The 15644-nt window shown below is 46.2% G+C and overlaps 1 protein-coding gene across 5 annotated transcripts in view; it reads right to left on the bottom strand.

Annotated features, from left to right (window-relative positions):
• NR4A3 (nuclear receptor subfamily 4 group A member 3) overlaps positions 1-15644 on the bottom strand; it is a 310256-nt gene that overhangs the window by 56325 nt on the left and 238287 nt on the right. For all 5 annotated transcript variants that reach the window (XM_075314955.1, XM_075314958.1, XM_075314959.1 and 2 more), the window contains one exon: positions 11815-11993. In XM_075314955.1, the coding sequence (XP_075171070.1) occupies positions 11815-11993 (179 nt within the window). The remainder of the gene's footprint in view (positions 1-11814; positions 11994-15644) is intronic.

Below are 15644 nucleotides of genomic sequence, written 5' to 3'. Positions count from 1 at the left end.
CCTGCGTGTCGAAACATCGCATTTACGGCGTTTAACTGCCAGACCCTAAGACTTCCGGAGTGATGAAAGTTGTTGAGCTGCTGTGTGCGCACGATGGAAGTGAGCACATAGCGAGCGTGCCCACTGCACAAGGCCATGTAGGCCGTGATGGTGTTTTAAAAATTGCTGGCGAATTCGGTTCAACACGTGAGCCCTAAAAGGCACGTGTGTCACATTGCCCTGAGGATGGCCCGCAGCCAGGTTTGCATCATTGCCGCAAACGGCTGTTAAGTCACCAACGGAGTCCGCTCCGTCAATTTGTACTCCGGTCGCCAGGTGACAACGTGTTCCTTTCATGAATAGTGCTGATGATGGGAGAGTAGTCGATGCCAGCGGCGCAGGTGGACGCAGGTTATGCTCACCCACTGGGCTGCATTACCTTGACAGATGCAGAATCTCTGGCTGAATGTAGCTGGTGGGTATCTCACAGATGAAATACCATCATTCAGCTACAACCAATGGGAAGACACCACACCCTTTTTTATGCCCATCCTGTCTGCAGACCACTGCCAGACATAGCTATGAACCTCTGGTTAATTTTACCCCCAGTTCAGTTTTATGATTTTGTGTGCTTGTTACCTGACTACTTTTCCTGCTTGCTGTTTATGTACCTTGTTGGCCGATACGCATTTCACCTCTGCTTGTTTTCTGATTCTTTCCTGGCCGTCCCATTCTGTTCCTGTTCCTCAATTAATGTTTTGACCCTGCCTGACTACTATTCTCTGTAATAGCGGTGTGACTCACATTTCCCATACATTTCAAAGTAAAACTTTGACCGCCTGATGGCATTGAGCTCTGCTGCCAGCATAGTAAGGAGGTGTGTGGTAGTCCTTGTGCGCAGTTGCAAGGAAGGGTGGCCTGACCACACAGGGTTTGCGCCAAGGTAGAGGACCCACACGAGGTTGAAGAGGCAGAAGCAGTGTATTAACTTCTACATACAGAACAAGGATTGAAACAACTCGTGGGGACGGCAAGACTTGTACAGCAGACCCTTCTCCATCTCTCACCATAGTTTGCCAGTGCCCAGTCAGTGACATGTAATGACCCGGTCTATGCTTACTGGTCCAAGTATCTGTGTTGAAATGCACCCTGTCGCACACAGATTTTCTCAAGGAAGTGGTGATGTTGTGTGCGACATGCTGGTGTAGCGCGGGCATGCTTTTCTTGGAGAAGCAGTGGTGATTGGGCATCTGGTACTGGGGCACAGCGACAGACATAAGGTCTGTAAAATCCTGTGTGTCCACTACGCGTAAAGGCAGCATTTCGGTAGCCAACAGCTTACAGAGGGATAAAGTCAACCTCTTAGCTTTGTCATGCTTCGCAGGAAATGGCCTTTTATTTGTCCACATCTGAGGGACAGAGATCTGGTTGCTGTGTGTAGACGGTGTTGAGTAGGGTGTCCCTGGAAAAATGCAGGTTTGTGAGAAAAGTGCAGGCGGAGACATGATGTTGCCTTCATCTTGCCTTCAGATCTGTTCATCTTGTATCATTTTTAAAAAACACAGCAAGCAAGGGTTACTCCAAGCGGAGTCTACCTTTTTTCCCCAAATTGGGCACACAGACACCCCATCAGTGGCAGGACTTGTGCCCTAGTTGCAAACAGGATGTTTTGATTTGCATCAAGCACATTCCAAATCCACAAGCATTTACTCTCCCCAGGATGACACAGGGGTAGTAAATTCCTTCTGGATCCATGACTTGTTCATTTTGATGAACGTCAGTCTGTCCACATTGTCACTGGACAGACGCGTGCGCTTATCTGTCAGCACACACCCAGCAGCACTGAAGACACGTTCAGAGACAACGCTGGCAGCTGGACACGACAAAATCTTCAAGGCGTAACTGGAGAGCTCTTGACATTTTTCTAGATTTGAAGCACAAAAGGAGCAAGGCTCCATTTGCAAAGTCATTGCATCGATGTTCATTTGGAGATACTCCTGTATCATCCTCTCCATCCGTTGACTATGTGACACACTTGATGTCTCTGGTGGCCTTGCAAAGGAGGGTCTAAAAAAATTATGAAAAGATTCCATAAAATTGCTGTTACCAGCACCAGATACGGTCCTACTGGTACGGGTAGACTGTTGAAGATGACGAGGCCGTCCCATGTTTGTCAAGTTACAACTGGGAGAATCACTCCCTTCACCTGCACGGTTGTTTGGTGGAAAAGCCGAGCTAAGATCGAGTAACAGCTTCTGCTGATACTCCTGCATACGTGCGTCCCTTTCTATGGGTGGAATTATGTCACAAAATTTGGACTTGTCCCGGGGATCTAATAGTGTGGCAAGCCAGTAGTCATCATCACTTCTAATTTTGACAATACGAGGGTCATGTTGGAGGTAGTGCAACAAGAAGGCACTCATGTGTCTTGCGCAGCCATGCGGACCAAGTCCACGCTGTGTTTGTGGCATAGAGGTGCTAACCGTTCTTTCTTCCTCTGTCATCTCCCCCCAACCTCTTTCAACTTAAATTTGACCAAGGTCCCCCTCATCAGCTGAGTCTTCCATGTCCATGGACAGTTCGTCCTCCATATCTTCATGTCCTCCTGCACCTTCCTCAACATCTCGCCTGCTACCATGCGCCCTTGTTGATCCCTGTCCCCCATGGTCCCATGCCTGCCGCGTTGGTGATGATGAACGTCTGGACCTTGGTGATGTTGTTGTGTCTTGCGCATATGAATCCTCCTGTAGTTCCTCCCCTTCCTGTTGTCCCACCCCCTGACTCCGAATAGTGTTTAGCGTGTGCTCCAGCATGTAAATGACTGTAATCGTCATGCTGATAATGGCATTGTCAGCGCTAAACATATTCGTCGCCATGTCGAAACTGTGCAGAAGGGTGCATAGGTCCGTGATCTGAGATCACTCCATCAGGGTGATCTGCCCCACCTCTGCATCTCGTTGGCCCAGGCTATACGTCATGACGTATTGCACCAGGGCTCTGCGGTGCTGCCACAGTCGCTGTAACATGTGGAGAGTTGAATTCCAGCGTGTCGCCACATCGCATTTCAGGCGATGAACCGGCAGGCCGAAAGACTTCTGGAGCGATGCAAGTCGCACAGCTGCGGCGCTTGAACGGCGGAAGTGAGCACTGCAGACAGTTTCCGTGCCCTGGTCAGAAGGCCATCTAGGCCGGGATAGTGTGTTAAAAATTGCTGGACAACAAGGTTCAACACGTGAGCCATACAAGGCACGTGTGTAACCTTGCCCAGGCGAAGGGCCGCACCCAGGTTTGCAGCATTGTCGCACACGGCCTTACCAGGCTGCAGGTTGAGTGGAGACAACCATTTATTAAACTCGGACCGCAGAGCTGACCACAACTCCTCAGCTGTGTGACTCTTATTCCCAAGACATGTCAAGCTAAAGACCGCCTGATGCCGTTGCGCTCTGCTGCCAGCATAGTAATGAGGGGTGCGTGATTCCTTCTGCGCAGTGAGAACGCTGGTGGCCTGACCAGGCAGGCTTGGGGCGGAGGTGGAGGACCCAGATGAGGTGGAGGATGCAGAAGCAGTGGCGGAACTTGGACAGACAGAGGATTGACACACAAGTCGTGGGGACGGCAAGACTTGTGCAGCAGACCCTTCACCATCTATCACCATAGTTACCCAGTGCCCAGTCAGCGACATGTAACGTCCCTGTCCATGCTTACTGGTCCAAGTATCGGTGCTGAAATTCACCCGTTCACACACAGAGTTTCTCAAGGAAGCGGTGATATTGTGTGCGACATGCTGGTGTAGCGCGGGCACACCTTTCTTAGAGAAGTAGTGGCGACTAGGCATCTGGTACTGGGGCACAGCGACAGATATAAGGTCTCTAAAATCCTGTGTGTCCACTAGGCGGAAAGGCAGCATTTCTGTAGCCAACAGCTTACAGAGGGATAGAGTCAACCTCTTCGCTTTGTCATGGGTCGAAGGAAGTGGCCTTTTATTTGACCACATCTGAGGGACAGAGATCTGGCTGCTGTGTGTAGACGGTGTTGAGTAGGGTGTCCCTGGAAAAATGCAGCTTTGGGAGGAAAGTGCAGGCGGAGACATGATGTTGCCTTCATCCAAAGTTGGTGCTATCGATGTCTGAGAGAGCTGTACACACTCACTTGTTTCCCCTTCCAAACCAACTGACGACCTACCAAGCAAACTGCCTGTTGCGGTTACAGTGGTGGAAGTTGTGGGTGGAAAAACAGGTGTGACAGCTGTCCCCACAGTCCTAGAAGATGACGAGCGCGCGGATGCCCTGGAAGGGGCAGGCGGTGGATGGTTGGCTCCACTAGGCCGCATTGCAGCACGGTGAGCTTCCCACCAGGCCATATGATATTTATTCATGTGACGATTCATGGAAGAAGTTGTCAAACTGCTGAGGTTTTGACCTCTACTAAGATAACCATGGCAAATGTTACAGATCACATAATTTGGCCGATCTTTTTTTATGTCAAAAAAGGACCAGGCTAGGCAAGGCTTAGAGGCCATGCGACCTGTTGATCCACCCCGAATAATGCTCAGAGGCAGAGTGGTGGCTGAGGATGCAGTTGTAGACGTGCTACCAGTGCTCCGACTGTGTCCAGGAAGGCGCCAGGTTACTTCGACGTCGGTTGCATCCTCCTCCACCGCCTCTATTGACCTCCTCGAGTGTCTGACTGTGGGTTGACAGTAGGTGGGATCTAGAACTTCATCATCAATTGTTGTGTTTGCACTCCCCTCCCCCTCAGACCGAGTTTCTTCTTGCCCTGACCGAATATTTAAGTTGTCATCCCAATCGGGTATCTGCGTCTCATCTTCATCAGTATGTTCCTCATTGCCTATAACCACAGTTGTTGGAAAGGCAGCATTTTGGTAGCCAACAGTTTGCATTTTATGAAAGTCAACCTCCAAGCCATGTCATGCCCTTCTAAAAGCATGTATAACACAGCGAGGGGACTCCAACCACAGTCTCCCTCGTTGCCACTCACTGGGCCACACACACCCCACTTGACTGGCATCGGTTGAGCCCCCTTTTGAAAAAGAAAAAGATGCTTTGCATGAAGCACTCTCAAAAATACGCGTGCCTTTCCCGTCCCCTGGCTGACCCCGGGGAAGAAAAGTCCTCTGAGAGCCATGACTTGTTCATCTTGGTTCTTTTAGAAACACAGCGAGGGGACTCCAACCACAGTCTCCCTCGTTGCCACTCACTGGGCCACACACACCCCACTTGACTGGCATCGGTTGAGCCCCCTTTTGAAAAAGAAAAAGATGCTTTGCATGAAGCACTCTCAAAAATACGCGTGCCTTTCCCGTCCCCTGGCTGACCCCGGGGAAGAAAAGTCCTCTGAGAGCCATGACTTGTTCATCTTGGTTCTTTTAGAAACACAGCGAGGGGACTCCAACCACAGTCTCCCTCGTTGCCACTCACTGGGACACACACACCCCACTTGACTGGCATCGGTTGAGCCCCCTTTTGAAAAAGAAAAAGATGCTTTGCATGAAGCACTCTCAAAAATACGCGTGCCTTTCCCGTCCCCTGGCTGACCCCGGGGAAGAAAAGTCCTCTGAGAGCCATGACTTGTTCATCTTGGTTCTTTTAGAAACACAGCGAGGGGACTCCAACCACAGTCTCCCTCGTTGCCACTCACTGGGCCACACACACCCCACTTGACTGGCATCGGTTGAGCCCCCTTTTGAAAAAGAAAAAGATGCTTTGCATGAAGCACTCTCAAAAATACGCGTGCCTTTCCCGTCCCCTGGCTGACCCCGGGGAAGAAAAGTCCTCTGAGAGCCATGACTTGTTCATCTTGGTTCTTTTAGAAACACAGCGAGGGGACTCCAACCACAGTCTCCCTCGTTGCCACTCACTGGGCCACACACACCCCACTTGACTGGCATCGGTTGAGCCCCCTTTTGAAAAAGAAAAAGATGCTTTGCATGAAGCACTCTCAAAAATACGCGTGCCTTTCCCGTCCCCTGGCTGACCCCGGGGAAGAAAAGTCCTCTGAGAGCCATGACTTGTTCATCTTGGTTCTTTTAGAAACACAGCGAGGGGACTCCAACCACAGTCTCCCTCGTTGCCACTCACTGGGCCACACACACCCCACTTGACTGGCATCGGTTGAGCCCCCTTTTGAAAAAGAAAAAGATGCTTTGCATGAAGCACTCTCAAAAATACGCGTGCCTTTCCCGTCCCCTGGCTGACCCCGGGGAAGAAAAGTCCTCTGAGAGCCATGACTTGTTCATCTTGGTTCTTTTAGAAACACAGCGAGGGGACTCCAACCACAGTCTCCCTCGTTGCCACTCACTGGGCCACACACACCCCACTTGACTGGCATCGGTTGAGCCCCCTTTTGAAAAAGAAAAAGATGCTTTGCATGAAGCACTCTCAAAAATACGCGTGCCTTTCCCGTCCCCTGGCTGACCCTGGGGAAGAAAAGTCCTCTGAGAGCCATGACTTGTTCATCTTGGTTCTTTTAGAAACACAGCGAGGGGACTCCAACCACAGTCTCCCTCGTTGCCACTCACTGGGCCACACACACCCCACTTGACTGGCATCGGTTGAGCCCCCTTTTGAAAAAGAAAAAGATGCTTTGCATGAAGCACTCTCAAAAATACGCGTGCCTTTCCCGTCCCCTGGCTGACCCCGGGGAAGAAAAGTCCTCTGAGAGCCATGACTTGTTCATCTTGGTTCTTTTAGAAACACAGCGAGGGGACTCCAACCACAGTCTCCCTCGTTGCCACTCACTGGGCCACACACACCCCACTTGACTGGCATCGGTTGAGCCCCCTTTTGAAAAAGAAAAAGATGCTTTGCATGAAGCACTCTCAAAAATACGCGTGCCTTTCCCGTCCCCTGGCTGACCCCGGGGAAGAAAAGTCCTCTGAGAGCCATGACTTGTTCATCTTGGTTCTTTTAGAAACACAGCGAGGGGACTCCAACCACAGTCTCCCTCGTTGCCACTCACTGGGCCACACACACCCCACTTGACTGGCATCGGTTGAGCCCCCTTTTGAAAAAGAAAAAGATGCTTTGCATGAAGCACTTTCAAAAATACGCGTGCCTTTCCCGTCCCCTGGCTGACCCCGGGGAAGAAAAGTCCTCTGAGAGCCATGACTTGTTCATCTTGGTTCTTTTAGAAACACAGCGAGGGGACTCCAACCACAGTCTCCCTCGTTGCCACTCACTGGGCCACACACACCCCACTTGACTGGCATCGGTTGAGCCCCCTTTTGAAAAAGAAAAAGATGCTTTGCATGAAGCACTCTCAAAAATACGCGTGCCTTTCCCGTCCCCTGGCTGACCCCGGGGAAGAAAAGTCCTCTGAGAGCCATGACTTGTTCATCTTGGTTCTTTTAGAAACACAGCGAGGGGACTCCAACCACAGTCTCCCTCGTTGCCACTCACTGGGCCACACACACCCCACTTGACTGGCATCGGTTGAGCCCCCTTTTGAAAAAGAAAAAGATGCTTTACATGAAGCACTCTCAAAAATACGCGTGCCTTTCCCGTCCCCTGGCTGACCCCGGGGAAGAAAAGTCCTCTGAGAGCCATGACTTGTTCATCTTGGTTCTTTTAGAAACACAGCGAGGGGACTCCAACCACAGTCTCCCTCGTTGCCACTCACTGGGCCACACACACCCCACTTGACTGGCATCGGTTGAGCCCCCTTTTGAAAAAGAAAAAGATGCTTTGCATGAAGCACTCTCAAAAATACGCGTGCCTTTCCCGTCCCCTGGCTGACCCCGGGGAAGAAAAGTCCTCTGAGAGCCATGACTTGTTCATCTTGGTTCTTTTAGAAACACAGCGAGGGGAATCCAACCACAGTCTCCCTCGTTGCCACTCACTGGGCCACACACACCCCACTTGACTGGCATCGGTTGAGCCCCCTTTTGAAAAAGAAAAAGATGCTTTGCATGAAGCACTCTCAAAAATACGCGTGCCTTTCCCGTCCCCTGGCTGACCCCGGGAAGAAAAGTCCTCTGAGAGCCATGTCCACATTGTCAGTGGACAGACACGTGTGCTTATCTGCCAGCAGACCCACAGCAGCACTGAAGACAGGTTCCGAGAGAACGCTGGCTGCAGGACACGACAAGATCCCCAAGACGTACGTGGCGAGCTCAGGCAATTTATCAAGATTGGAAGCCAAGAATGAGCAGGGCTCAAGTTGCACAATAATGGCATGTTTCCTTGCATATACTCATATATCTGTGTGTCCTCCTCTTTTTCCTTGTCCAGCTCTTTTGTTTTCGCATGAGTATATGTCCTTGTCACTTTCCCATGTGTTGTGAGTTGTTTGTGACCTTTTGGACACCTTTGAGGGTGTTTTCTAGGTGTTTTTCTGTGTTTGTGATTGCCTGCCATTGTTTCCTATGCAGTTCGAGTTCGGTTCGTCGAACGTTCGACGAACCGAACTCGAACGGGAGGTCCGTTCGGCGAACCAACCTCGAGCCGAACCGCGACCGGTTCGCTCATCTCTACCAAGGACCTGGCAGGGCAGAGTAACTTAGTCCTCCTTATACAGACTCCGGTGACAGGACTTGTTGTTATGCAGTGTTTTGTTGAAGTAAACCGGTTAAACGTCGCCTGTGCCTCAGTCTCTCATTTGGGCAGTAGCCACCTATCCAGGATTGGGACCATCGAAGCTGAAAAAACCTATTGCTGATCAAGTAAGTTTCTGCGCCCCTAAAGTCTCCTCACAATACCATTATCTATAACCACCATTGACTTTTACCTCACCTGCCTGGGACCCACAGCCCTACCCGGAAAGGGCTTTCCACCTCAGCTGCCCCACATCATCATTCCCGGCCAGCTACTGGCAGCGGTGGCCATAAATAGCCACATTTATTCCGGGTGGCATCACGAAAAACTCTTATAAACTTTTATTTATTCCCTGTAAATACCCCCCCATTGCACTTTACATCGCCTGAGACAACAGCCCGGGTCGAGCCACCCGTGACATCCCCTCAAGAAATAGACCCCCGATCCAGTGCTGGGTACCCCGGTCTCCTGGGCGTCACAAGGACAAACAAAAGACTGAGATATTAAATAGGCATTTCTCATCTGTGTTCACCAAGGAACTGACTGTACTAGGGATCATTCAACAAGTGAAAAATCAAAGTTCACCACCCGATATAATTAATTTAACATAAGAAGAAGTACGCCTACGTCTGAGTGCATTACACATTGACAAGTCCCCAGGGCAAGATGGCATTCATCCACGAATATTGAGGGAATTGAGTTCCGTAATCGACAGACCGCTGTATCTCATCTTTTTAGACTCGCTTGTAACAGAGTTGGTGCCTCAGGATTGGAGGATTGCTGAAGTGGTACCGATATTTAAGAAAGGTAAGAGGGTAGATCCAGGCAACTACCGTCCAGTAAGCCTGACATCAGTAGTATGCAAAGTTTTTGAGGGCATTTTAAGAGATGACATGCAAAAATATAATGCAGAAAAAAATATAATAACTGACAGACAGCATGGATTCATGAAAGATAAGTTGTGTCTAACCAACCTGATGGGGTTCTATGAGGGGGTAAGTGCAAACCTGGATATTGGTAATGCAGCTGATGTGATTTATTTGGACTTTGCAAAGGTATTTGATACTGTACCACATAATAGCCTTATACTAAAGCTCCAGAAGCAAGGACTAGGGGAAACTATATGCAACTGGGTAAGGAATTGGCTAAAAGATAGGAAACAAAGAGTAGTCATAAATGGTACATTCTCTAAATGGGCTATAGTCAGCAGTGGGGTGCCTCAGGGATCTGTGCTAGGACCGATTCTTTTTAATCTCTTTATTAATGACCTTGTGGATGGGATTGATAGTAAAGTGTCATTCTTGGCTGATGACACCAAACTATTTAGGATATTAAAAACTGACCTTGATAGTACAATATTACAAAAAGATCTGGATAAGATGTCAGAATGGGCAGATACTTGGCAAATGAGATTTAATGTTGATAAATGTAAAGTAGCGAGATCGCAGCGTGTAAAGCCCGTTTAAGTGTTGGGCAAAGCTGAAAATTCTCAGCAGAGAAGATTACCTTACTCCAGTCCTCTATGGTCCAATCCCTATGGTATTTGGCAAACTTCAGCCTGGCTCTCCTTAGCTTCTCATTAATGAAAGGCTTTTTGTAGCTTCACATGACTTGAGCCCTGCTTCTAGGGGCCTGTTACGAATTGTTCTTGCCGTACACTTCACTCCTGCTGCCATTTGCCATTCCTTTTGTAGGTCACTTGATGTCATTATGCGGTTGCTGAGTGACATTCGAATGATATGACGGTCATCCCGGTTAGTGGAGAGTTGCTTTTGTCCTTTGCCGGTCTGTACTTTGGTTGGAATTCAACTGACACTGGAATGGAATGGCTGTCAGACATGTAGAGAAGCTGATTTTTATAAAAATGTGAAAGTGGTCTCTTCATTTTTGTCAGAGTTGTATTTTGGAGTTTTTTGCGAGCGCTGGACAATATTTGTGTTTGGATCTAATCTTCCCAGCAGCGGCTCACACTTGTATAAAACATGTTTACCAAACACCTTTCAGTTTGACTTTAGCACACCTCTCCTTCCAGAGCAGACTAATAAGCGGCTCTGCCTTTCTCTAGTCTTAACACACTCCACTATGCTGAGCTGACCCAGTTACTGTTATTAGGCCTGTAAGCCCCAGATTGGATTGTAGGATCGACCTTTCCCAGCCAGGCTCTTTTAGTTATGGTACTTCAAAAATACAGACCCAAAATCTAGTCACATTAAACCTAAGTAACCTAGTGTTGCTGGTACAGTTTTGCAATACCGAGGTTAGCTACATCTGTGACACATACCTGGTGTCCAAGACCTTACTTCCTATTTTCCTGCAATAGTATATTGTTAGAGAATCTCTCAGAAAGTGCAGGAAGAAAAATAAGCCAGTGTCACTGTTCATGAGAAATGAATTGGACTATAAGCAATGAAAAATAAAATTATACTAACATGCCATATCACATGCAGATTAATGTATTGGATCTTTCATGTCGGACCTCTCAGTGGCATTTTTTAAATAAAGGGATATTCCCATCTCTAAGATCCTATCCTAATATGTAGTAGGTGTAATAATAATATTAGCAAATATCTCCAATTATAAAGGTAGTATAGTTTTTCTGATTCACTATGCCCCTTACCTAATGTTCAAGGCATTGCAGGACCTCAGGTATCCATGGTTACAACCATCCAGATAGTTACAGTTAATTATTTAGTTGCCAGTAGTCGTAACCATGGATACTTAAGGCCCTGCAATGCCCTGAACATGAGGTAAGCGACATAGTGAATCAGAAGAATTATACTACATTTCTAATTGGAGGTATTTGCTATTATTCTTACTATTACAACTACTACATATTACAGCAAACACTAGGAGAAGAAGAATAGGTATGATTGCTGCGCTGCCATAGTCAGAGAAACATCCAGTAGTAGGTCAATAGTGATTTATTTCTACGCGTTTCGGCAGAGAATCCCTCCTTTTTCAGGAAATCACAAGATTTTTTTTTTTTATTTTCCTGAAAAAGGAGATTTTCTCTGAAACGCGTAGAAATAAATCACTATTGACCTAATACTGGATGTTTCTCTGAGTACGACATTTGGTCACTTCCAGTTGGGTGTGACTTGCACAACCTGCTAGCGAGAGCATTTCCAACTTTTTCTTCAATCATCCTCCTCAGATAAAAGCCCAGATTGAACTTTTTTTCTCCAGCTCATTGCACCTACTACCTATTGAAAAAGGATCTTGGAGATTGAAATACCCCTTTAACTGTTTTTGGCCAGTATGATTATTTAATTTCTGTACTTACCAGAAATAAGACATATAGCGGATAAGCAAGCCAAGGTTGAAGTGTCAAGGTTAAGGCTCTGCAAATGTGATGCAAAAGTTATAATTGCTTCCAGCCATTCTCCGAATCCACGAAGGCACTGAAGTCTATGAAGTACTAGTCCATTACAAAACACAAATTCATTGCCAGTAATATTTGACCTGTTGGTAAGTTGGTAAATGGATAAATCATTAATATATGTAAAAAAAAATCTTTAAAAAAACAATACAGGCAAGTGTACATGTCACACTATATGGAGGCTCACATTTCAATTTTCATAACCTTTTTCGGTTGCTCTTTGACAATCATGCAATTACGGTATTCCAGCAAACAAAATTAAACAATTAAAATCTTAAATGGGAGCTGTACTTTCAAGAGATTTTGCATAAATCAACAGTACAGGCGAATATAAGACTCCCGGTAATATACAGTTGAAACCAGAAGTTTACATACACTATCTAAAAAGACACTTATGCATATTTTTCTCATTATCTGACATGAAATCAGAATAAACCTTTCCTATTTTAGGTGAATTAGGATTAACAAAATCTAATATATAAAGCTGAGTGTATGTATGTATGTGTGTATGTATGTATGTGTGTGTGTATGTACGCTAAAGGAAACCGCACCGTCACACTTACAATCACGAAATTTTGCATAGACGTCCCATGTGACCCAGGGAACGTCGTAGACTATGTTTTGAAGGGAAAATTTAACCCCGCGCTTTACAGTTACTCTCCAAAAAACATGCCTCCATTAAAGTGAATGGAGCCTGGAACTACTGGTTTTAATAGCAGCTGTGATTGGTTGCTGTAGGAACAAAGGACAGTCACAATATAAGAAGCTTATGTGTGAGGTAATATGATGTTGGTGGGGAAACGGATAGAGAGAGACAGAAAGATACAGACAGGGAAAGAGAGACAGAGAGAGAGAGACAGACAGGGACAGAGACAGACAGGAAGAGAGACAGGGAGAGAGACAGACAGAGACAAACGGTAGAAGAGACAGACAGAGACAGACGGGGACAGAGACAAACGGTAGAAGACACAGACAGACGGGGAAAGAGACAGACAGGAAAAGAGAGAGACGGGGAAAGAGACAAATGGGGAAAGAGACAGAGAGACAGACAGGGAAAGAGACAGACAGAGACAGATGGGGAAAGAGACAGATGGGTAAAGAGACAGACGGGGGAAAGAGACAGACAGGGAAAGGCAGACAGGGACAGAGACAGGCAGACAGAGACAGGCAGAAAAGGACAGACAGGCAGACAGAGACAGAGACAGGCAGAGAGACAGACAAAGACAGATGGGGAAAGAGACAGACCTGGATAGACGCAGACATGGATAGAGACAGACCTGGATAGAGACAGACAAGGAAAGAGACAGACCTAAATAGAGACAGAGAAGGAAAGAGACAGATGGGGAAAGAGACAGACAAGGAAAGAGACAGACAGACAGGACGACAGGGAAAGAGACAGACAGCAAAAGACACAGACAAAGAGATGGACAAAGACAGAAAGGGAAAGAGACAAGAAAAGAGATGGGGAGACAGACGGGGAAAGAGACAGACCTGGAAAGAGACAGATGGGGAAAGAAACAGAGAGATAGAGACAGACGGGGAAAGAGACAGACGGGGAAAGAAACAGACAGACAGACACAGAGACAGACAGACTGATACAGAGACAGAAAGAGAGAGAGAAACAGACAGATAGAGACAGACACAGACAGACAAGGAAAGAGACAGACAATGACAGACAGACACACAGACAGAGACTGGGAGAGAGACAGTGACAGTTACTATCCTGGGCAACGCCCGGGTACTACAGCTAGTTATTTATATTTGCCAAATGCCAGAATAATGAGAGAGAATGTTTAAAGGCATTTTTATTACTTTCTGCAAAGTAAAACGTTTACATACACTAAGAGTACTATGTCTTTAAAAAATACAGGACAGCCCATATGATTATGTCATTTATTTGGAAGCTTCTGATAGATTTATTGGCAACATCTGAGTTAATTAGAGACACACATGTGGATGTATTTTAATGCACACCTGAAACACATTGCTTCTTTGTGTAGCATCACGAGAAAGTCAAAAGACATCAACCAAGATCTCAAGAAGAGAATTGTGGACTTTCACAGATCTGTTTCATCCTTGGGTGCAATTTCTAGATACCTGAAGATGCCTTATTCATCTGTACTAACAATTATACGCAAGTATAAACAAGATGGGAATGGCCAGCCATCATAATGCTCAGGAAGGAGATGGGTTCTGTGTACCAGAGATGAACGTACTTTGGTCAGACATGTGAATATCCATCCAAGAACAAAAGAAAAATACCTTGTGAAGATGCTGGAGGAAGCTGGTAATATTGTGTCATTATCCACAGTGAAACTAGTACTGTTTCAACATGGGCTTAAAGGCTATTCTGCCAGGAAGAAGCCATTACTCCAAAAGAAACAAATCCCCCACAGATTAATGTTTGCAAATACACACAGGAATAAATACCTTTATTTCTGTAGACATGTCCTGTGGTCTGACAAAACTAAAATTAAACTGTTTGGCCACAATGACCCACATTTGGAGGAAAAATAGAGAAGCTTTGAAGCCTATGAACACCATCCCAACTGTGAAACACGAGGGTGGTAGCATCATGTTGTGGAGTTGTTTTGCTGTAGGAGGGACTGCTGTACCTCACAAACTAGATGGCAACAGGAGGAAAGAAGGTTATGTGGCAAAACTGAAGCAACATCTCAAGCCATCAGCCAGGAACTTAAAACTTGGGCGTAAATGGGTCTTAAAAATGGACAATGACCAGACGTATACAGCCAAACTGGTTACAAAGTAGCTTAAGGATAACATAGTCAATGTTTTGGAGTGGCCATCACTAAACCCTGATCTCAATCCTATTGAAGATTTATGGGCAAAGCTGAAAAGGCAGGTGCGAGCATGGTGACCTACAAACATGGCTCAGTTATACCAGTTCTGTCAGGAGGAATGGGCCCAAATTCCTACCAACTGTTGTAAGAAGCTTGTGGAAGAATATCCAAAATGTTTGACCCAAGTCATACAGTTTAACAGCAATGATAGCAAATACTAATGAAATGTATGTAAACATTTGACTTTGCAGAAAGTAATAAAACATTCTCTCTCTCATTATTCTGGCATTTAATATATAATATAATAAAATATAAATCATTTTGGTAATCCTAATAGACCTAAAACGGGAAAGGTTCATTCTGATTTCATGTCAGATCGTGAGAAAAACATGTATATATGTCTTTTTGGATAGTGTATGTAAACATCTGGTTTCAAGAGTATCTTAAAGGGAACCTGTCATCAGAAATTTGGCTTTCAACCTAAATGTTTCCCCCTCTGCAGCACCTGTGCTGCATTCTAGTAAGGTTTCTATACTTTTTGTGCCCCCTTTTAAACCAAAATAAATACTTTATAAAGTTATACCTTTTGGTATGAAAATCTTGTAAATTCTCCATGGGGCGGGCCGTCTGGTGTACGTTACTGTCCCTTATGCCGTCCCCCCACGCTCCAAATCCATGGACCTGCCTAGTCAGAGAATACCAGACCACAGCTGTCCGCTTTACCTTGGCTGCTGATCGAATTTTGGGGGGACCCCACATTTTTTGTTTCAAAATATTTATTTAATTTAAAATAACAGCATGGGGTGCCCTCTGTTTTGGATTACCAGCCAAGGTGAAGCTGCAGCCGTCTGCTTTACCCTAACTGGCTACAAAAAATAGGGGGGACCACACATCGTTTTTTAAAATTATTTATTTTTTTTTTTTTGGCTAAGG

Source organism: Anomaloglossus baeobatrachus, chromosome 6 (assembly GCF_048569485.1).
Source record: "Anomaloglossus baeobatrachus isolate aAnoBae1 chromosome 6, aAnoBae1.hap1, whole genome shotgun sequence".
Lineage (NCBI taxonomy): Eukaryota > Metazoa > Chordata > Amphibia > Anura > Aromobatidae > Anomaloglossus > Anomaloglossus baeobatrachus.
Note: the sequence above shows the minus strand (reverse complement) of the source record. Positions and strands in the feature narration are given on the sequence as shown.